Source organism: Medicago sativa, chromosome 5, assembly GCF_051527215.1.
Source record: "Medicago sativa cultivar Bolivia chromosome 5, Bolivia_mono, whole genome shotgun sequence".
Classification (NCBI taxonomy): Eukaryota; Viridiplantae; Streptophyta; class Magnoliopsida; order Fabales; family Fabaceae; genus Medicago; species Medicago sativa.
This window is the reverse complement of record NC_140753.1, coordinates 80,129,856-80,153,506: the sequence shown is the minus strand read 5'-3', so window position 1 is coordinate 80,153,506 and position 23,651 is coordinate 80,129,856. Positions and strand designations below refer to the sequence as shown.

At 33.9% G+C, this 23,651-nt stretch overlaps 3 protein-coding genes and 1 non-coding gene across 4 annotated transcripts; 2 read left to right on the top strand and 2 right to left on the bottom strand.

The window, feature by feature from the left end:
- Positions 1 to 1,768: 1,768 nt before the first annotated feature.
- Positions 1,769 to 6,432, bottom strand: FRS9 (FAR1-related sequence 9). Its single transcript, XM_085710449.1, has 3 exons — positions 6,302 to 6,432; positions 4,198 to 5,681; positions 1,769 to 2,216 (listed from the first exon to the last, which is right to left on the bottom strand). The coding sequence occupies exons 2-3, from the start codon at positions 5,674 to 5,676 to the stop codon at positions 2,049 to 2,051; spliced, it is 1,647 nt and encodes a 548-aa protein (XP_085566575.1). The 5' UTR covers positions 5,677 to 5,681; positions 6,302 to 6,432; the 3' UTR covers positions 1,769 to 2,048.
- A 2,252-nt stretch (positions 6,433 to 8,684) lies between these two features.
- Positions 8,685 to 8,758, top strand: TRNAN-AUU (transfer RNA asparagine (anticodon AUU)). The gene has a single exon. It is a non-coding gene; the product is annotated as a tRNA-Asn (tRNA).
- A 2,414-nt stretch (positions 8,759 to 11,172) lies between these two features.
- Positions 11,173 to 14,321, bottom strand: LOC146925545 (Tetratricopeptide repeat (TPR)-like superfamily protein). The gene has a single exon (XM_085710448.1). It carries the CDS (start codon positions 14,293 to 14,295, stop codon positions 11,818 to 11,820), a length of 2,478 nt encoding a protein of 825 aa, XP_085566574.1. The 5' UTR covers positions 14,296 to 14,321; the 3' UTR covers positions 11,173 to 11,817.
- A 3,730-nt stretch (positions 14,322 to 18,051) lies between these two features.
- Positions 18,052 to 19,511, top strand: LOC146925544 (uncharacterized). Its single transcript, XM_085711023.1, has 2 exons — positions 18,052 to 18,480; positions 18,564 to 19,511. The coding sequence occupies exon 2, from the start codon at positions 18,580 to 18,582 to the stop codon at positions 19,402 to 19,404; it is 825 nt and encodes a 274-aa protein (XP_085567149.1). The 5' UTR covers positions 18,052 to 18,480; positions 18,564 to 18,579; the 3' UTR covers positions 19,405 to 19,511.
- Positions 19,512 to 23,651: the final 4,140 nt, after the last annotated feature.

Below are 23,651 nucleotides of genomic sequence, written 5' to 3'. Positions count from 1 at the left end.
CGATAAATTTCATCTTACTCGACTTTGATTGTGTCATATGCATTGTGACGTTACTTTCGCGAATTACAAACATATCAGTCTCTCACCCACCAATATTGAAATAGAAGATGAGTCTACAAGTTATAGACTGTATTTATCCAATGTCAAAAAAGTTTTAGAAACTCAAGTAAGGAATGTTGAAAATTCTGATCATAAATTATATGTCTATCAACATATTTTATTGTATTATAAAACTAGCAGTTGTATCTCAAGTAGGCCATATAAATAATTGGAATTATTACTTTTTTTAAGGAAATTGGAATAATTAGAGTGAATTATTTACATCTCATCAGCTTAATTATCATGCAGAATTTGTACGTTTGCGTATTATTTCTTAATATGAAAAAGATGAATGTCACTTACAATAAATATAAATAAGATAATCTTCTTTTTTTGTACAGAAACAAGATAATCTCTTTATCAATTAGAATTCAGGATGAGGATACCATTTGGAAAATTATATTTATCAAATATTAGAAAATTATATTTAGATGAATAAAAATTCATCTAAAATACAGTTAATGAATGTAAAAAATTGTGGTGAAAAAAATAGTTTGCAAATGCACAGTTTTATTATAAAGTAATTGTTGTGTCCAAATGTATGGTGCAGTTTATTAGAGATCATCATTGCATTTCACATTTTTGTAAATGTGTGTTTGGAATTTGGATGAGATGATTAGAAATTTTATAGAATTTAGAATTATATACAACATAACTCAATTATTATCTGTTATAGTCAATCTTGTAACTGTTTTTACGATGAATGAACCTAACTCACTTTCATGACAACTACCCAGAATAAAGAAACCAACATATTCTTTTGATAAAACTTGTGATAATTATTCAATTCATTCATAATATATTTCATGACTTTGAGGGTGCTTCTCATCTCTAGATACAAAGCAGTTTACAAACCCAGAAATCTCAACCCAACTACATCCCACCTCATTCTGCAAAACATTTTCACTCTCTTCCTCTGCATAAATATTTGAGAGCAAAATGTGATGTCCCGTCCTTTTCTCGCTACCCATATTCAGCAACTTTCTGCCAACAACTTTTCATAATTCAATCCTAAGGTTTTTGTAAGCCCCAAGAAGAGATCCCCGAATTTCCATTGTGTTACCATCCTCACCCAATCCCTTGACAAACTCATAGGCTTCAACCACCCTCCCAACTCTCCCTATCATATCTGCCACACAACAAAAGCAGATATTATGGTATTCCACAAAGCAGCATCCCTTCGAACATCTTATCAAAAACCTTAAACGAAGTATCAACAAGAGTGCACCTCAAGTACATAACAATGATAGCATTAAGAATTATAATCGATGAAAAGGGCAAACTTTTTAGAACAAATGCATGCAGCTGCTCAGCTAATTTGATTTGCTGCAGCTGTGAAATAGCAGTAATAACAGAAACACAAGTTACATCATCACAGAAAGAAAATTTCTACATTGTAACAATCCTGAGTTTTTTTGAAGTCAAAATAGTCCGGATTAGCCGATCTGTAAAATTCGTCAATTCAGCTATATACACACTGAATCCGGACAACTTTAACCAAACCAACCAGCCATATACACCGTGAATTGGATAACCAACAACTCCACACTTCACCAAATGACATGACAGAAAAACATGTTCACATCCTACATCAATAAATATGATGTCTAGTCTATGCAGCAAAAAAAAAAAAAAGATAATGTACTCACGAAAAAGTGACGCAAACCAATACATCAAAAAATCAGGTATAAGGATGACCCTTAATTTTCTCTTCCGTTGGTTGTCAACATTTTTATGAATTCAATAATACAATGTCCTTAATTGAAAACTTGTTGTGAAACTTAAATATTAGGTCAGATTATAGCATATCAACAAATACATAATAAGCAGTGTTTAAATTTAATCTCTAACCATATACATAAGATATCACATAGGTTATCAACATAATAAGCTAATATAAATCAAACTAGACAGATAGACAGTCTAAAACCTATCGGTAATTGATGTAGTCACTCTTTCATACTAAGTCTTGCATTTTGGACCTTCACTGATAGCTTTAACTTCTGTTCTTCCATGTCCTTTAGCACCGCCAGCAAGTTTGCCCTATAAACATTACATCTTTGATTTGTGGTCTCTAACTCGGCAGTCAACTCTCGGATTTTCTTTTGCTTCTCTGCCTGTTGCATGAGTGGCATTAAAGTCAGGCGCCTCAACAGGCATTAAAATCAGGCGCCTCAACAGGCACTACGGAAGAATGATCTCAAAATTTGATTAACTTCAAGACTACAGGCTCAATACAAATTTACTGGATGACAATGCATTTTCAGCTCCTTACAATATTGAAAGGAGATGGAAAAAAGATCATTGTAGTCTTAAAATCAAAAGAAGATAAATGGTCTATTATGTAACACTCTAATAAACAAAACATATGGAATATGGGTTGTTCGCATAAAATAAAATCATATAATATAAACAGTGTATATTTAGCAAAAAGACACCTTCAACTTTTAATTATTCTCAATTAATCATTAAAGTTGACCCAATATACCAATTAGTTGAATAATTTGAAAATATTGTATTTAATTATATAATGGAATTGGACATGCAATTTATCAAATATACTGTGAGAACAATGTGACCCCAAAGTTAAAAGATGCATCAGCCTTGAAACATAAGGTTTAAGTTGTGTCATCTAGATGACAATGTGTAGGGACAACTGGGCTAATAACAATGGTATAAGATGCTGAAGGCAGTTTGTAGCAGATGCCCAAAATTCCTCAATATAAATGTGTGATTGCGACCTATAGTAGGTGGCACTTAATAAATTGCATGAGGCTTGTGGCACAAAAAATGCCATGACAGCCCATTAACAACATTGGCCATAAGAAGTCCTAAAGGAGCTGAACGATACCAAAAAAAAAAAAAAGTATTCTTTCACATTGCCAATACATAGAATTCGAATTAGTTTCCCAAGTTGGGTCTTGTAAACATAAAGTTTGAAAGGCTTCAAATAATTCAAAAGGATCTTTCATTAGAGTGATACAAGTACATTATGAATTTGATAAAACACCAATTAAAATTATCTAATAACAAAATCCTAAAATAGAGGGAAAACAAATACGAACCCAATCATCAAAATAAACAATATCAAAAGGAGACAAAGTTCTCTGTTATCGACACTATTAGAAAAAGACTCTCTAACATGTTTACCAAGCTAACATGGCTCACACTCCAAGGGCTTCAAATTTGATAGGTGAAGAGCAAATTGCAACTTATTTAACCAAGCTAACATGGCTCACACTCCAAGGGCTTCAAATTTGATAGGTGAAGAGCAAATTGCAACTTATTTAAACCTAGAAGACAATGAATGAGATAGGGGGACATGAAAAACTGTTGAAATTTGGGGCATAACTCATCCTTACAAAACCGGCTTGTAAGGTGAGGAGTGCCTCCTCTTTATAAACTCTTCTCAAGAGTGCTATCTATCCGATGTGGGACTAAATCCACCCCCTCAAAGCCAACACAATGAAGGTGTTGGAGGCTGCAATTAAGGCTAACCAAAGGTCGCAATTTAGGCGACTAGGGGCTGACCGCAATTAAGGCGGGATTTCCAACAAAAACACATGGTGAAGATATCATTAGATGGATGAATCAAATGGTAGCATGCCAAGCACACTTGAGATAATGAGTTAAAGGATACTATTAGAGTTTGAAGGGTCCAGGGAAACATTATGTAAACTGTAAAGTTTGAGGATTTGTTGAAATGGGTTTAAAGTTGGTGACAGTGACAGTGGCACCACTTTGCAAAAGGTTTGAAGTTTAAAGGGAAGAATGCGCATTCCCCTTTTTCAAAGAAAAATATCAAATATCAGTGTTGTTGATTTTAGCAACACAGAAAATGATTAACTAGAAAACAAGATGAATGATTTCCAAGTTCCCCGCTTATCAATTGTACAAGGGGGCGAGTTTCTCCTTCCCCCTACTTTTCTACAATTTTAATTTTCGTTTGCTTTAACACATAAAATAATAGACAGTAAAAGTATAGTTCCTTGGAAGCAGCTCGGTGTAGAATTCATCATCTTATAGGATTTCCCTAGTGAGAAATCCCACCTGATGCTTTACAATCTATAGAAAGATGACAAGTTCAAAGAAACTAACCACAGATTGATAGCTTGAAACATCTTCATTTCCTGTAAGCAACTCACTCCTGCCTCCGTTGGTTATTGTAAGTACCTCTGCTGTTCCAATACTCTGCTTTTTTAGGGTAGAAACCTTCTTAGCAGCTTCTTGCAAAGCTTTCATTGCAACATGATATGTTTGGATTGATTTAGCACCTTCTTCCACGTACTTGATTGCTTCTTGACGCAAATGGTTGTAACATACTGTCGCAGACTCGCGTGAACTGTGAGGCAATTCAGATGTGTGTTCATCTAACACGGCACCAGTTTTCGCATTCATTGTCCAGCGTTTCAACACATAGTGAGGCGGAAGTGTAAGAACATTTTTAGCTCTGAAGACTGCTAATATATGCCTGCAAACGATTCCTGAGTATTCAAACATCTGGCAACTGCAACTAGCTTTCATCTCAGAAGAATTAAAAGCGACAGTATGAGATGTTTGGTTTTCTCCAAATTTGGCAACTCGGTAAGTGGTGATAGTTCCCGAATCTTCAATTTTCGTAGCAGGATTTGCCATAGTCCCTACTAACTCCTCTTGGAATTTCATAAACATCTTTCTCGTATAAAGACTTGCAGCTTGCTTTTCCATAGGAGACGGTGTTCTTAAAACTGGGTTACTATTGGTAGTTTCGAAATCTGCTTTTAGTTCTCTTTCATGCCAAGTTGATACAGCCTTCTCATATTGTCTAACCAACAACTGTAATGTGGTGGATGCATTCACATGTCCATCAAAGAAAAAGTTCAAACATTCATTTCCATCATTTAAAGGTATTTCTCCAAAAAAGCTGCCCCGCAAGTAGACAGGGACCCAATGCTGTCGTGCATTGTACATTGACTGAAGCCATTCATTATCCATGATGTAGTATCTTTCCAATAGTGAGCGCCAACAAGACTCAAACTCATCAATAGTCCCACTCTCATGAACACATTTCTTGAATTCATTTTCAAAAGTGGGATTTGATTGATACAAATGAGCCAGTTTGCTTCTATTTTCTCTGAATATGCTCCACTTACAGAACCGGTGGCGAGTTGGAGGAAGAACTTGGGCAACAGCAACTTGTATGACAGGATCCAAGTCTGTTGTAATGGAGACAGGGGGGCGTCCAGAGACGGCACGAAGCCAAGTTTTGAATAGCCATATATATGAGGACTCGGATTCATTGAGAATCAAAGCACAACCAAATAAAACAGGTTGACCATGATGATTAAACCCAGTGAAAGAGGCAAATGGTACCCGGTACTGGTTAGTCTTATAGGTTGTGTTGAATATAACAGTATCCCCAAAATAAGAGTAGTTCGTTCTACATGTCTCATCAGCCCAAAATATATTCCCACCCGCGTTATCAATGTCACTCTGGACTGCATAAAAGAAAGCATGATTCTCTGCTCGCATGCGCTTCAGATAGTCTAATACATGATGACCCCCGCCACCAAGGGTTCGTTGTCGAGTACTGCTCATATGTGCTGCAGAATGGGAGATTGTGATCAGTATTGTTATTATTATACAAATAATAGGGGAGTTAAGCTTATCTACTGACATAGTTTTGTTAGACTGTTTGGGAAAACTTATGAAAACAAGTTATGATATTTTTCAGAGGCTTTTTTTCAGCTTATTTTCATAAGTTGTCCAAGGGCATGTTTGGATTGGCTTATTTGAGCTTATCTAATAGCATAAGTTTTATGAGAGTGTTGGGGAGAGCTTATAAAAACAGCCTATGACATTTTTTATAAGCATTTTTCAGCTTATTTTCATAAGTTCTCCAAGATAGCTTACAAAAACAACTTATAGGATATACAAAAAAAAAAAAAAAAAAATTAATTTTATGTTTTGCTATAGAAATAGCTTATGATGGTATGCATTTGTACTATAATATAAGCTGTTAATCCAATAAATCGTCCAAACCAGCTTATGAAAATAGATTATAGCATATAGGAAAGTGGTTATGTTACAGGTTGATTCAAATTTTGTGAATTGAACAAATTTAAGAAATGGGTGTTGTTAATTTCACTTAGAACCTAAAATGCAATAAAAGAGTTCCTAATTAGTTGAGGAATGAATGAATGAATCGAATGCAATGGCATACCTTTGTGTGTAGTGAACACGATACGGCGGAAGCGACTTCCGTCGGAGATTGATCTTCGGATGTTTTCTGCGTTTTTCTTCAAAGAAATATGTTTTTTTTTTATCGAAAAATAAAATGAAAAGGGGACCTCTGCGCTTGTTTCTGCATATCTATTTTTTATTAATGAATTTAGATTGCGTTTGTTTCTGCATTACAAAAAATAGATTTTTGATTAAAAGATTTTAAAAAAAGAAAATCTGAAGTTATTTTTGTTTGTCTAGCATCATAAAAATTATATTGTTAAAATTTGAATCTCTTGCACTTGAGTTGATTTTAAAAAAAATTTGAAAATACTACTAAAAGTAATTTTTCATTTTGATGCTAAAATGATTTTTTTTTAACAAAATAGATTCTTTTAAAAAAAATCTGAAACAAACACTACAAAAATAAAAAATAATAATATATATAATATCTAATTATTAATCTAGTTCTTTTTTAAGGAAATTATTAATCTAGTTATAATTAGTTTGGGATGTTTTCTTACATCGACCACATTACTTTCTAGGGTTAATTATGTTTCTAGTCCCTATAAAATAGCGACTTTGTAAGTTTAGTCCCTACTTAATTTTAATAGCATTTTTAGTCCCTAATTTTGTTTTTCTGCACTTAGTATTAGTCCCTACTCAATTCAAATTTGTTTAATTTATGCTTAAACTCTTAAATTTTTGAACAATTTTTTGCAGACATGTTTAGAACATTACTAAAAGTTCGTCCGCAAAAAATTATCGCAAAATTTGATTTCTACATCCAGATTTTATTACTTTTTATCTTTAACTTTTGTCGTTTTAAAAAATTCATATTTAATTCATTTCATGTCAGAAAATTCTAAATTTTAGTAAACGAACCTTTTATAGTGTTCTAATCTTGTCTCAAAAAAATCGTTCAAAAATTTAAGAGTTTAAGGATAATTAATCAAACTTTGTTTTAGCAGGGACTAAAATTATAAGTAAATTTTTTTTTATAGGGACTAAAAATGCTATTAAAATTAAGTAGGGACTAAACTTACAAGGTCGCTATTTTATAGGGACTAAAAACATAATTAACCCTACTTTCTAACATGAAAGTTGTATCTACTAATGATGTCTTATAGGAGAAGAAGATCACAGGTTGATTAATGGACTTTTTTTTATATCATAAACGCTACTTTATGAATCGATCAATCCTACATTGATTATAAGTCTTCAAGTCAATATTGGTTATCCTTATTTATTAATTTTGTTAGGTCTGCAGCAATTTAATCTAATATTTTCCAGCTCATTTGCTGTATTAGGTTAACAGTAACTTAACCTAACAAATTCCATCTAAAAAAATGCATCGCACCAATTTCATTTCTATCCTCTTGCCTTTTTTTTGTACACTTATTTAATACTAAAAAATGCATCGCACCAATTTCATTCCTATCATGTTGGTTGTATTATTATTCGTATGTCAATCCCTTTACTATAAACATGTGCGGAGCACGAGTCAAATATCTAGTTCATCTTTAAAAAAAAATAGTGATTATTAATGATTAAGGAAGAGAATGATCACCTCATATTTAAACCTCAAACAATGAACAAGGAACGATGACAATAGTTAGGGGCTACAAACATGGTCATGTTTTCATGTCTCAATGAATAAGTTTTGATCATTAAGAAAGCTACAATCACATTTTTAGATTTCTGATGAATCACTTATATGTCCAAATTCTATATTTTGTAGATACTTTAATTATGTTTGGAGAGAATACTATGTCGCTTCTCTCTGTTTTTTTTTTTTTACATTAAAGATAATTTAATTACTGAAGGTCTGACAATAAATCAATAGTTAAGACTGTAGTTTTTTTTTTTGTTTTTAAACACGGTATTCAGTCCAAGAGCCAACTAATTTGAAGGGTCCAATCCGACAGTTCACTTGCGGGGTTTGTATTTAAAACCAGAGCATACCTTTGTATATGGACTTAGCCCATTGAAATTGACGTCAAGGGGAATCGAACATAAAATCCTAAGAGGAGCACACTCCAAGGTCACAAACCAACCGCTAGGCCAACCCCAATTAGGTTTCAAGACCGCAGAAATATAAGGTGGAGTCCCTTCAATTCATATATAGTCCGGATTATGAGATAAATAATAAGCAACTTGGTTAACCTCATGCCTAACATAGTTGAGATAGTGTTGATAACCGATGGATGTCTTAAACACATTATTAGAGTACTACGACACTTCTGTATTCAGCATAGTTAGCATGTAGTAGAAGGGAATAAATAAGTGGAAGCACACCTATATTTCTTTCTTTTACTTTCATACCTTTGTTGTTAATGTCTCGCCAAAATTAAATTTCAGATAAAACATTAGCCTCATGAATTGCTGGAATTGCTCAGTTGGTTAGAGCGTGTGGCTATTAACCACAAGGTCGGAGGTTCAACCCCTCCTTCTAGCGGTAAATAAATAATTCATGTTCATGTCATATGTTCATGTCATGTAAATAAATAATTCATGAATGTTCATGTAAATAAATAATTCACGAATCATTTTAATTTTTTTCGTTTAAATCCATGTAAATTTTTAACCGATAAAGTCATGTAAATAAATAATTCATGAATGTTCATGTAAATAAATAATTCATGAATCATGAATCATTTTAATTTTTTTCGTTTAAATCCATGTAAATTTTTAACCGATAAAAAAAGATACGTTAAAAAATGTATCTAGCGGTAAATAAATAATTCATGAATCATTTTAATTTTTTTCGTTTAAATCCATGTAAATTTTTAACCTATAAAAAAAGATACGTTAAAAAATGTATGTTATCGCTCCTCGGAAGATTATTAATACACTAGATATGTCGGCAGGCGTTCATGCTCTAGTAAACTGACGTTTTGCACTTTTTCATCTAAATTAAAACACACTATTCACTTTAGTAAATTCATATTCATAAACATTATTTGAATGTGTATCAAAATTACATGGCTTCAGGTAACACAAACTCATCTACAGCAGCATCAAATGCACTTATTCGAAAATATTTCAGTGTCATGTAAAACTCTTGAGCAATAGAGACACCAAAAGTACGATCTTTCAACAGAATAAAAACAATCATGGAACGTTGAGATAATACAAAATTAGGTAAGTGAAAGGAGACACATTGACTAAAATGAAGTAAATTTCAATGGCTTGGCATAGAATGAGAAGTCTGCATATAGAAACTGCTATCATGAGCATACATGGTATCCTGTTCTATACATACACCATTGAGTGTTCGGTTTGCTATACATCATTGAGTGTTCGGTTTGTCTTGGGTCAGACCATGGGAATCTACACATCTAACTGCATATACAAGATATACATGTCAAAGCAGAGAGGCTTAATATTAAATGTAAAACTGTTTAGTTTATCCAGAAGTGCCCAATTAAGTCATTCATCATGCAAAAAATCGTGCATTCTCAAGCTATAACATGGACGAGTTCATAATCTCATGACAACCATGTAGCATGGTTAAGGACAAAGAACCTAGAAGACTTCTGAATTCTGAGAGAAGAACTAAGAAGTTGGATTAACAAAAAAAAATACACTAATCAGAACTGTTAAACACAACTTATAAGTTTTTTCATTCTTAAAGATATGCCATATTTCCACTGAGCATCCAGTGAGAGGGAAACAAGAATGCTATATTCCCCCTCCTGCTTTGTTGCACCCCTATCAAGCTATCAAATACCTGTTAAACACAACTTATAAGTTTTTTCATTCTTAAAGATATGCCATATTTCCACTGAGCATCCAGTGAGAGGGAAACAAGAATGCTATATTCCCCCTCCTGCTTTGTTGCACCCCTATCAAGCTATCAAATACCTGGAACCAAAACAAATTTGATAAAACAAAATTCAACCTGGTCTGAAAAAGGATGTAAAGCCTTAGAGATACGTTACATTCCAAACTGAAATGGGCAGATCACCCCATCACAGTTGTTGCTATGCTTTGTGCACATTGGTAAAGGACAAATCCTTTTGTTTTTCTCTCTAAGAGAAGTATATAATGAGTTGGACTGAAATATGGTTTATGATAGAACATTATGGTGTAATTTGATCCATGTAGCCGACCCCACTAAGTGGGGTAAAGCTTGGTTGTTGTTGTTGTTGTTGTAAGAGAAGTATATAAGCTGGAATAACATAATCTGCAGTCTTCATGCAACTAAGTTTAGGCAAAAGGCAAGCATGAAATAGAAAGAATTGTCTCCCCTGTGACAGGCATATATTTCTTATAGCAATTGCTGGTAAAAAATAAAATGTCTCATCCTAAATGCCTACATTTACATTTAAGTTTGGAAATCAAATGACCACTGATCTTACAATGCTTACAAGGATATCAAAGTTCAAACTATGAGACAACCTATATATATTCGCAGGAATGCTCAGGGGTCAGACTGAATAATAATCACACGAGCATATATTTGCCTCAGGATAGATGTTTCCAACTGTTTGCCATTGATTGTCCTTCTCACACCAGTGACACCACAACCCCAAATATCACAAAGGATACATATCATATTGTAACCCCATAGAATTCTTCATTAACAACATTTTGTTGGCATTTCATCTTCTCACCAACATTCATAGTAGTTACCCACCCATTTACAACAATGGGTTTTGTCCATTACAGTGCCCCAACTCATGCAGTATAAAGATTATCAAAATTCATCATTACAAACAATTATATTTGTGCACTCTTCAAATAAAGATGAATGGACTTAACACCGACAGATTAGCACTTGCTTTTAATTGTTTATTTTCAGTTTTATCAAAAAGGTGGGTTTTCTAGCTTTGAATAGATCAAGAATTTACGGTAGGGGATGGTATATAATGAATATAACTTATATTACAATAACTCAACCTCTAGGAATTAGAGAGCCTATTCTCTTCAAACCAACCAAACAAAAAACAATCGAATCCCCTCCCTTTTACCTTTCAGCATATATTTAGTATTCTAACTTTGTACAGCAGTTACATAGCAGTTATTGCGCGCACACATTTAATAACAATGAAACAAACTGCCTACTAGTATTACATAACTTCTGCCCCAACACTAATTTGATTTCTACGCTTCTTTCTAACATAGGTCCTAGTGATAGGAGGCCTAATACTAACAGACCATAGCCAAATATTGTACTAGTATTAAAACCATACATGATGTGAAAAGGCTGAGTTGAAGAATCATACCTATGTATAGCCAACTAGAGGTTTGCACTATTGTAATATACATGGATTGATTGTTTTGTTAACAAATTACAAACTGTTTCAAATGAATGAACAGCCTGAGAAAGAGTTTCAAACCAGCAGCTGCTGTGGTGTACAAAGAATAAATTTATGAAGGTCATGAAACTATTATCAGTTATAATAGATCCTGTGACTATCTTAATGATGAACCTAGCTCACTTTCGTGACAACTGTCCACTACAAAGAAACCAACACATCTCTTTGGTATAACTTGTGATAATTATTCAATTCATTCATCCGAATCCAAAATCGTATTTAAATTTGAGCTATATCGTGGCTTATACCCCGCATACTTCATGTCTAGAGTCAACATGTCCAACATATAATATATTTCACTACTTTGAGGGTGCTTCTCATCTCTAGATACAAAACAGTTTACAAACCCAGCAATCTCAACCCAACTACATCCCGTTTCCTTCTGTAGACCTTTTTCCTTCATCTGCTTTCTCACTCTATCAACTTTTTCCCACTCTCCTTCCTCTGCATAAATATTTGAGAGCAGAACATGATATCCTGCCATTCTTTTATCCATTCCCATATTCAGCAATTTTTTGGCAACAACTTTTCCTAATTCAAAATGCCCATGATTTCTGCAAGACCCAAGAAGAGATCCCCAAATTTCCATGGTGTTAGCATCCTCACCCAATCCCTTGACAAACTCATAGGCTTCAACCACCCTCCCAACCCTCCCTAACATGTCTGCAACACAACAATAATGTTCGATTGAGGGCTTGATTTTATGTACTTTCTCCATAGATTCAAATATTTGAAGGCCTTCGTCAACCAATCCAGTATAATTACACGCAGACAAGATGGCAACAAAAGTAACTGCATCTGGCCTAATGCCAGATCTCAGCATAGAATCATACAAGGTAAGAGCTCTCTTACCCATCCCATGCTGACCATAGCACATCATCATTGTGGTGTATGTGACTGAATTCTTCTCAGGTGTTCTCACAAAGACATTTTCAGCGTAACTAATTGCACCACATTTGGAATATGTGTCAGTTAAGGAAGTTCCCACATAAACATTTTTCTCCAAGAAATGACGAATGGAGAATCCATGAAGTTGCCTAGCCAATCCCATGCTTCCCATTGAACTACAAGCAGGAAGAATCGATGCCAATGTCACTGCATTTGGTATTACGTTTTGCACCAACATCTGTTTAAGAAGGAGAATAGCTTTCTCATTGAGCCCATTCTGAGTAAAACCAGCAATGATAGCATTCCACGTGGCCTGGTCTCTATCACTCAAGCATTTCTGCTCAAACAACAATTCGGCAGTCCTAATCGAGCCAGATTTTGCATACATATCAATCAAATAACTCTCCATGCCCTCAAACTGTATCCCACGGCGAATCAGATATGCATGAGTTTGCTTTCCAACATACAAGTTCCTAAGGTTAGAAGCTGCAGAAAGAAGGGCAGTTGCAGTAACAGAATCAATCAAAAACTTTTGCTTCTGCATTTCACACACAAGCATAAGTGCTTCCCCATCGAAACCATTCTGTACAAATGCCGATATTATGGTATTCCACGAAACAGCATCCCTTTCCAACATCTTATCAAAAACCTTAAATGAAGTATCAACATGATTACACCTTGAGTACATAACCATTACAGCATTGAAAATTATAATCAGTGAACCCGGCAAACTTTTTATAACAAATGTATGAAACTGCTCAGCCAATTTGATTTGCTGCACCTGTGAAACAGCAGTAAGAACAGAGAGCAAAGTTACATCATCGCATACACCCTCCTCCGACTCCAACGCTTGAATAAACACATCAATCGCTTCAACCGGGCAATTATTTTGAACATACGCACCAATCATAGTATTCCAAATCTCAGTATTTTTACTCAAACATCGATCAAAAACCATCCGCGCATAATCCATACAACCAACATCAGCAAACATAAGTATCGCAGAGCTTACAACAAACACATCATTAACATAGTCATCACCAAATTTCCTCATAAACCCATAAAACATCTTCACAATACTAGAATCACCCAATTTCGACAAAGCAGGAAAAAGATTCACAAAAGTAACCGGACTCGGCATAACAGACTGATTAATCATACTAGCAAACGCCTCAACTGCTTGAGGATAACGATTCATCTTAACATACCACAAGATCAAAGTATTCCAAGCAACAACATTTCTCCTACGCATAACATCAAACACCTTGAGTGTATACTCATGTTGACAAGAAGCATACATATTTAACAAAGAGTTATATACAATTCTACTAGGACCCGTATTGGAATTCGAATGCGAACGAAGAAAATGAGAATGTATAGCTTTTCCAGTAAGAATATCTTTAGTTAAAGCACAAGCTTTAAGAGTAGAAGAGAATGTATAAGGATCAAAAGTAGAAGAAGAAGAAGAATTTGATCTCATTTTGGCGTATAAAAGAAGAGCTTGGTTCGGCAAGTTGTTGCAGATGAAGCCGATGATGACGGAGTTCCAGACGACGGTGGAAGGACGAGGAAGAGAATCGAGAAGATGAAGAGCGAGATGAGGTTGACCTTCGCGGCAGAGTTTGCTGAGACGTGAACGAATGCTTGTGCTGATTGCTTTGTTCCATTGTTTTTGTTTTTGATTTGGTGGGGTGTGAATTTGATTTGGGGGGTGTGTTGTTGAAATTGGAAGAGGAATGATTGGTGAAGTTCCGATTCTGGTTATGGCGTTGCTTTCATTCATTGCTTTATTCAGTCACTGAGCTAGTTAGAGTAAGGAAGGAAGGAGTAACATTACTTCCTCATCTCTTTTGATTCTTTTCATTCTTTTAACTCCACGTGACGTTTAGCCTGGGACAAATGTCAGGATTTCTTTTACTTTTTTTAGTTTTTTGATAAAGGGTTTTTTTTGGGTTAATTATGTTTTTGGTCCCTACAAAATTGCGACCTTTTAAGTTTAGTCCTTACTTAATTTTAATAGCATTTTTAATCCCTACAAAAAAAAAATTTACTTATAATTTTAGTCCCTGCTAAAATAAATTTTGTTTAATTATCCTTAAACTCTTAAATTTTTTAACGATTCTTTTTATACAAGTTTAGAACACTATGAAAGGTTCATTTACTAAAATCTATAATTTTTTGACATGAAATAAATTAAATATGAATTTTTTAAAACGACAAAAGTTTAAGATATAAGTAACAAAAATATGGAGGTAGAAATCAAATTTTTGCGATATTTTTTTTGGAGAACCTTTTAACAACGTTCTTAACACGCCTGTAAAAAATTGTTGAAAAACTTAAGAGTTTAAGCATAAATTAAACAAATTTGGATTGAGTAAGGACTAATATTGAGTGCAGAAATTTTTTGTAGGGATTAAAAATGCTATTAAAATTAAGTAAGGACTAAACTTACAAGGTCGCAATTTTGTAGGGACCAAAAACATAATTAACCCTTTCTTTTTTATTGTTCTTACATAAAAATGAAATATATTAATTTATATATATATTTAATTTTTGCAACTTTTGCAACAAAAAAAAAGTGCGTTGGTTTACGATTTGCGATTTACGAGTTGCAACTTTTAAGAAATTGAATGCATAACTTCCATTTCATTATCAAAAATGAAAGTATAATTTTTGCAACTTTCAATTTATAAAGTTATACTCGTAGGAAATTTATACTTTCAATTTACGAGTATACTTTTCAATTTTTAAGAGTATATAATTGATAAAGTATAACTTTTACAACTTTTAAGAAATTGAATGCATAACTTCCATATGGTCTATCCGTTGGTTTACGATTTGTGATTCCAAAAGTGCGGTTTACGATTCCAAAAGCAAAGAGTTCCTTCGAAACCTAGCGATGGACACAGAGAGTGGGAACGCAGCTATAGAAACGGTGCAATACGAAGTACCGCCTAAACCTCCTGATGGAATAGGTGCAACGACACAACAGAACAGGAAGTTCTCCTTTCGTGACAAACTTCTAGGTGCAAAGGAGCCATTACCAAGGAAGGCAGCCATGGATTTGATGAGTATGAAGTTGTTCCATATAGAGCTTGAAGAAGGAGATAGGTTGAGGCCGAAGTGCTATATTGAAGAAACAGTTATGTCTGTTGAGTAATGTGTTATATCATAAATGCTTGTATTGGAAAAATACCATAAATGCTTGTATTGGAAAAATGTACCTAGAGTATTGTAGAAGCATGTACCTAGGTTAATGTAAGTTCATGTATCAGATAATTAATTCTTTCTAGAGAGCTCTATCACTCACTATAAATGAGAGTTCTCCACCATCTGATATGTAAGCAAAAAAAAAAAAACAAAAAAAAAACAAAGAACCAAACAAGCATTATTCAGCCCCAAATTATTATTCCTCCTATTCTTATTTTCTGCATAACTTAGCAGACCAATCCCCTCTAGAATACCACCAACAAAGTGGTACCAGAGCTTCAGATCCTTTAAGAAAAGAAGAGATTGAAGGTGAAAAGTAATGGCCTCTTCAAGTAATGTCTCAACAAGCATCAGCTCTACCTATAGCAATGTCCAAGTACCTTTATTTGAAGGAGAAAATTATGATTTTTGGGCAGTAAAAATGGAGACTTTGTTCAAATCTTTGGACGTGTTAGAGTTCGTCAAAGAAGGGTATGAAGAACCAGCAGCTGCAGCAAAACAAACAACAGCAGAAAGTGCAGATTTGAAGAAGAAGAAAATCACAGATGCTGGAGTTCTTGGGATGATTCAAAACAAACAACAGCATTACCCTTTTATCATTTAATTTTTTAAACCTTAATTTTCACCCTCACTTTCATCTTTTGTGAGTTCAGAGTTCACCCCTACATCATTTTTTTCTTCTTCCCGGAATACTCCAAAAATCAGTTCCTTTTGGCATGATTTTTCACAAAACTAATGTTTATTTATCCCTAGAATAAAACTGGAAAACTCTTGATATTGTTTTCTGTGTGAGAACCTACGTACGGAAACCTCAAATAGCACATTTCTGGAATTGTAACATATTCCAGTAGCATAAAAAGTTATAAAACGTATGGTGAGTTTAAAGGCAATTAGATGAGATAAGAGTCTGATTAAAAAGTAATTGGTCGAATCATGGTGGACAGATGCCAAAAGCAAAAACAAATTATAGTTTTCTTAAGCAACATATCGAAATTAAATATTATAATTTTCCGATGAACAACAAATTGAAACCGTAAAATCCAGTCAGAGATTTATATATATCAGATCGAAATAGAGATCTCTGAACCCACCAATCTGAAATTTCTAAGCAACCGATCGAATCTGAAAAGCCCAGTATAAGTTTCCAAACAAACAGAATTAACCCGAAAGAAGGATATGAATTTTCCGCATGCTCGAGCGTTTCCGAACATAAACCGGCAACGATTGTTTGCATTTTCCGGCAACAAAAGACACACCCGAAAACTCAACAGTTGAGTGCAAAACGGGACAGCTTGTTTCAAGATTTAAGAGAAAAAATATTAATCAGCTTACTGTTATGTTTATATAGGAGGGTATAATAGGAAGTTTGTGTAAAATGCAGGAATGGAAGTATAAGTGTATGGGTACAGGGTAAAATTTCCTCATATTTATAGACCCAACGGAATCCATAACCGACCGACCCAGTAATATCTTTTGTTTAAGCTGATACAAATAAATATACTCCCTTCGTAACATTTAGGTGAGTAATAAATAAATATTACTATCATTAATTTTACACTTGTAGTCAACTATCTACTCCCTTCGTCTCTAAATAATAGTCGTTTAAGGTTTATGCACGGTTATTAAGAAAATGATTAGTTGTGTTGATTTTGATGGTAAAATTAGTATCATTTACTAAAACATCCTTATTAATTGTAGTTAGTTGAGTAGTTAAGTTGGATGAGATTCAATAAATAAAGGTATAATAATGGAAAAAAATAATAAATGATGCATTGGTATTCTAAAGTGACAATTATTTTAAGAAAAAGAAAAAATGGTAAAGAGACAATTATTGTGAGACGGAGGGAGTATCTTAAAAAAGAATTTCCTATTCCAACTTATTACTCCATCCGTTTTAAAATGAGCGTCGCTTTAGCCAATTGCACACAGCTTAAGGAATGGAATAAAGTAGTCAAATGTCATAATAATTTTACCAAATTATCCTAATCAACTACTCCCTCCGTTTCAAAATGAGTGTCGTTTTAGGTGTTTACACACATATTAAGAAATGCAATGATTAAAAGAAACAGAATGATTATTTTACCAAATTATCCTTATTAACTATTGGTTAGTTTTAAAAGTAATACTTTGGAAGTAGTGTGCAGAGTATTAATTGGAGGGTATAATTGAAAAGAAAAAGTTATTATTGCATTGGAAACTGAAAGTGACACTCATTTTGAAACAATTTTTTTTGCTAAAGCGACACTCATTTTGAAACGGAGGGAGTATTAGTTTGTTTTTCATTAAAGAAAAAATAATACTTTGGAAGTAGTGTAACATAGTATTATGGGAAAATTACATTTACCTCCCCTGAGGTTTCATTAAAAGACATTCACACCCCCTCTAGTTTGGGAAAAACATCCACCTCCCTTAGGTTAACTCTGTTAGTCATAAGTTAACGATTGGAAAACCTATGTTTGTCTCAAAAACAACAATCCATTTCCCTACGTAAATTTTCACAAGAAACATGCCCAGAAACATGAAAAGCCATACCTTCCCACTATCTATCTCTCAAACTTTACAACTTCTGGTTACTTTTCTCTGAAACGTTTACTCTTGTATATTGTTTCTTTATGTTCTTCATACTTTGTTTTGTCCCTATTATAGTTTTGATTAACGCTAAAAAGTAAAAAACCATCTGGTGCACTTAGTTCTTTCAACAGTTTGTTTCCGGCACAATCATCACTTTCCGTTGTATCTTTGCTTGGATTTTTAACAGGTTAATTTAATACTTTGTTCTTTGTTGATTTCTCATCATTCTTGGACCCAAAGCCTAATTTTGTTTTCTACGTAAAGTTTCAGGTGTGGAGGGTAACTAATGGAGAATTATGAGCATGATAAACCTGACTCTGGATGTGTGCATCTGCTTGTACACTATGTTGGGGAAGTGATCTTTCAATTAAAAGACGTCGGTCGTGATCGTTACTCGTATTTTGATTTGGTAGACGATATTTGTAAGTTGTTGGATGTACCCAACTGGTGCAAGGATAAAGGTCTGCCATTTTCCATTTCATTTTGTCATCCGGGTAGTCATTTAAGAAATCCGATTAAAACTGATTCTCATGTACTTGACATGTTCAAGCTAAATAGTAACTGCATCAATATTCATTTGTATGTTACACCATTGAATTTTGATGATAGTGAAATTACTGGAGCAGTCCCTGAAATAGTGATTAGTGAGTCTGATGATGAATGGAAAATTAGTAATGAATCTGAACAAAGTGAAGGAGAAGAAACTGATTCAATGTCTAGCCTTGCAAATGAGGAAGAAAGAAGAAATGAGAATAGTAATGATGAGCTTAGTGATTTTGAAGAAAAACATGATGTTGCTACTTTTGATAATTCGGACGACGATAAGGTGTCAATTTATATTGATCGAGGCATGAAAGGAAAGTTATTTGCTCATGAATCTAATGGAAAAGTGAAGTTAGAGGCTGGTTTATTGTTTGGTGATGTGAATGAGTTTAGAGCCGCCCTTAGAGATTTTGTTATACAAGAGGGATTTGAGATCAAGAGAATTAAAAATGAGAAGTCTCGAGTAACTGCTAAATGTGCTTCAGATGGTTGTTGTTGGCGCATTCATGCCTCTCCTACACCAGATGGAAAAACATATAAGATTAAGACATATAACCCTTTGGAGTGATTTGTATTAAATATTGGGGTGATTTGTAATCTAAATTGTCCGGTGACAAATTTTTGATAACGTGGCATACATTAATATTTCATTTTGATAACGTGGCATACATTAATATTTCATTGACAAATTTGTAATCTGATGCAGTTTATTGAAATATCGTTTCTTGACAAGCTAATATTCATGTTAACGAATTAGCCTTTCTTTCAATTTGGTTTTCTGGTACATTTTCTGAGTTTTTAGGACTGTCGTCTGCTACATTTTTTGCGGATTGGACGACATATTTTGCAGACTGTCATGTTGCGTTTTTGCTAAGTTTTGCGGACTATCATAGGGTGTGTTTTTGCTGAGTTTTGCGGACGGTCATACGGTGTGTTCTTGCTGAGTTTTGTGTACGGTCATACGCTGCGTTTTTGCTGAGTTTTGTGGACTATCATAAGTAAATTATTAGGCCATGCTTAGTGAATTGGTTAACTATAAGCAAATTTGCTTGGCCAGCTTTTTTTTACTATCAAATTTAGAGCATATGATTCAAAAGAAAATTGAAAACATGATTCAAAATAAAATTCCAATAAATACATGGTGAACACAAAATCCTCTTCATTAATTCAAAATTAAATATTACAACACAATGTTTACTGCTCTACATAGAATTAAATCCCAACACAATTACATTTCCAACTTCTAACACATCAATCATCAAAAATTGGAACATATGAGAGACCATATTCTACATTTGTTTTTACTCAAACACCTATGCTCGTTAATGACATTATCATAGTCCCCTTCCAGCTCCACCAATATAATGCTTGATGATGCCAATATTCTTGATGACACTGAAGAGAAAAAAAAATTCAATTTGACAAATCAACAAACACCTTATGCTCCAATTACAATATCTCAAAATGCATAAAATTGGAGAATCAGTTTATCACATACCTCAACTTTGGTCAACCAACGGACTTAATTGTTTCCCTCTGAGAATAAAAATAGATAGAGGAGCTTGAGAGAACAAGATAAGAACATAATTTGGGTTAGGGATGTTAATTTAGCGAGATTCCCTCGGCTTCTGTGTGAACAAGACAATGGCTTCTGGATGTAAAAAACAGAGAAAGTGAGAAAAAGAAAAGTACAGATCGGATAAAGACAATCGTAATCGAAAAGCTGAATGAAGAGAGATCTAGAAAACTATTTGAAACATGAGAAATTTATGCTAGAAAAACCTATCTTTTGACAAATCAATTGAAGGAGAGTTTTTCTTTTAGCTTTTGGAAATTCAATTGTGAAGTTTATTCCGTGAACTAACAGACGTTTGTTTAAGGGGGAAAAGTGTCTCCTAAAAAATAAATTAAGGGAGGTTAATACCATATTTAAAACTAGAGGGGGTTTGAGTGTCTTTTAATGAAACCTCAAGGGAGGTAAATGTAATTTTCCCTAGTATTAATTGAATGGTACAATTGAAAAGAAAAAAATTATTATTGCATTGAAAACCGAAAGTGACATTCATTTTAAAACAACTTTTTTTAAGCGACACTCATTTTAAAACGGAGGGAGTATATCAATTGGTTTCTCTCTCCATCATCTCATCTCATCTCTTAGTCTTTACCGGTTCTAAACCAGAAACTACAATCCCTTTCCTATAATCATGAAATTGATTTGCTGTAACTGGTAAGCAAGAACCATTCAATTTTCTTTTCTCTCTCTATCCCTTCACCATTTTCCATCTGGTCTGATTTCTTTCCCTCTTCTATGTTTCTTCTACATCTATTTTTTAAATATATTGAAGACTGTTGTGTCTTTCTGGTACTGAGTTTCAGTTTTTCTTCCCTTGCGAAGTTATAATGTTTTATTGATTGGTAACCGATTTAACCCACCCACCAAAACCGATACCCGATCAAACCGTGAACCGACATAACCGTGTACACCTGCGGACGGGAATGGGCTGAGTTTTTCCATCCGCAAAACCGATCGAAACCGTGATTTCCAACCCAAAACCGTCCGAATCCGACCGTTGTCCATCCCTGCCATATTATATAACATGTATATTAGCTATCAATGGTAATTTTGCTGGTTCACAAATCATCAAGTCATAATTTCAAAACATATTGTCAGAAATTTGCAAAATCTAAAGGCGTGAAATGAAATTATTAAAATGACAAAAGTGTTATTACCCTCTAGATTATCAATGAAGTTAGTATTAACAGTTATTCAAATGACTTTTCTATAAAAACAACAGAATAATCACATACAGAATTCAAATTAGCAAAGAAAAAAAGTAAGTCAGTATAAAAAAGTGTAATTGGGCCATATATAATCAGGCCATATTTTCAAATTAGCAACAGACTTCATGCTATAGTATATGAACAACTACAATTTTTTTGACGTTGACAGAATCAGGCCATACATAATCATTATTTATAAAGCAAAGCGGGATCGCACACAATATGCCGCCTGACTAGTCTAACAGTGGCATATCTAATTTTGTATTAATCAACAACTTTTATAGATTGATCCATAGAAATTTATTGAATGAAGTCTCATCCAAACCAAAATACTTTATATTATTAGAAGTGAAGTATAATCTAATGAGAGGTTAACTTCATAAAGGAACTAACTTTTTTTTATATATGCTTGGCCTTCTGATTACTACTAAACATTAACTCTTAGCCACCTGTTAAATTATTCGAATCAATTTAGCATCAATTACATGCTCAGATACATGTTTTAGCACGAAAGTTACTTTGACATTGGTTCTCCATTTTCTTCCATTAATTTTAACACCATGTAATAGTTAACATGAAAAGAAAATGATTCACAATAACATTGTATCCATGCATAAGACAAATCCATTTTGATACAAACCCAACTTTTAAACAGCCATGGAACTGCAATTCATAAGTATAAAAGGCGATATAAACAATACATGAACACAAAATAAAGGTACTACAAACATAAAATAAAAGTACTCCAGACATAATGTTATTAAATGTTGTCCAACAAATATACCAATGACTAAGTTTTTTTCAAAACCAAGGGTCTTTTAAAATCGATATTCCTCTTCATCAACGTAATAGCCTTTGTTGCGATGAATTTTAAAAAATTCTTCACTGGTTAAGTCCACGTTTCCATTAAGGCCTATTTCGTCTTTATAAGGGGTCTTAATTAGGTTGTGGCGAATAATCTTAGCATAATTATTTTTGAAGACTTTGAATCTGTAATGCTTCTCTTTTTCGGAAGAATATACTTTTCCATATTCCTTGCACCAGCTCTCAAATAGTGGAGGTGTGATCTCATCCATGTACTTCTCTTTATACAAAAAAGCAAGCATCAAACTTGAAGCCAACAATGGAAATGTGATCAAGGAAACACTCGTCTTAGTTTGAAATGGATCCCTACATGACTGGAAAAAGTTCTATTTCCAGCCAGAAAAAACAACGAGGGTATCAAAGTAGCGTCTTTCATACAATACAATGTCGAACTTATTTGAGAGTGTCTTATAAAATCATGCAAAACACGTATTTGAATGAAATAAGGACGGACCTGATAGTTGTAGGTGAATCCGCGAAGAGTGTCAACAGATAGCATACAAAATTCTTTCATGACGTTGTTTTCTGGTTCAGCAATAACGTTTGTTCGGCGTATCCTTCCATGGCGGTGGTGTGTGGAGAGGGTGAGGCTCCGACCGGAATTTGTTTTATTTTTTACCAGCCTCCGACCGGATTTTAAAAAGGTTGAGAGTGCCATCGGTGCGTGTGACGGCCAACAAACTAGGGTAATGGATTCCTGCCCAGCTACCGGTAAAGGAACAAGGGTTTTCTTTTCTTTTCTCTCCTTTTCTTTTCACATTAACTAATTAATGAATTTTCAACTAATCAAATTACATGAAAATTATTTGGGCACAAATAAAAAATGTTTCGGTACGCCATCTTTCAAAAAATAAAATAAATCAACTATTCAGTCACATTCTTAAATTATTTTATCTTTTAATTTTATTTATGTTTGTGGTCAAGTAAAAGTAAATAATGTGTGTTGGAATGAGTGTGTTGTTAACCCTCCTCATTACTACTACTAGTATGGACACCCGTGCCAAGCACGGGCTAGAATTTCGCCGTAATTAAAATATTGGATGAAGATGTATTATTCTCATTTATGTGGTTGCTCTATGTCTAATGAGTAGATCCGCACCAGTGTTCGCTCTTTCCATAAGGTCCAACGATGATATTATAACTCAGTTTGATTTTGCGAATGAGCATGGG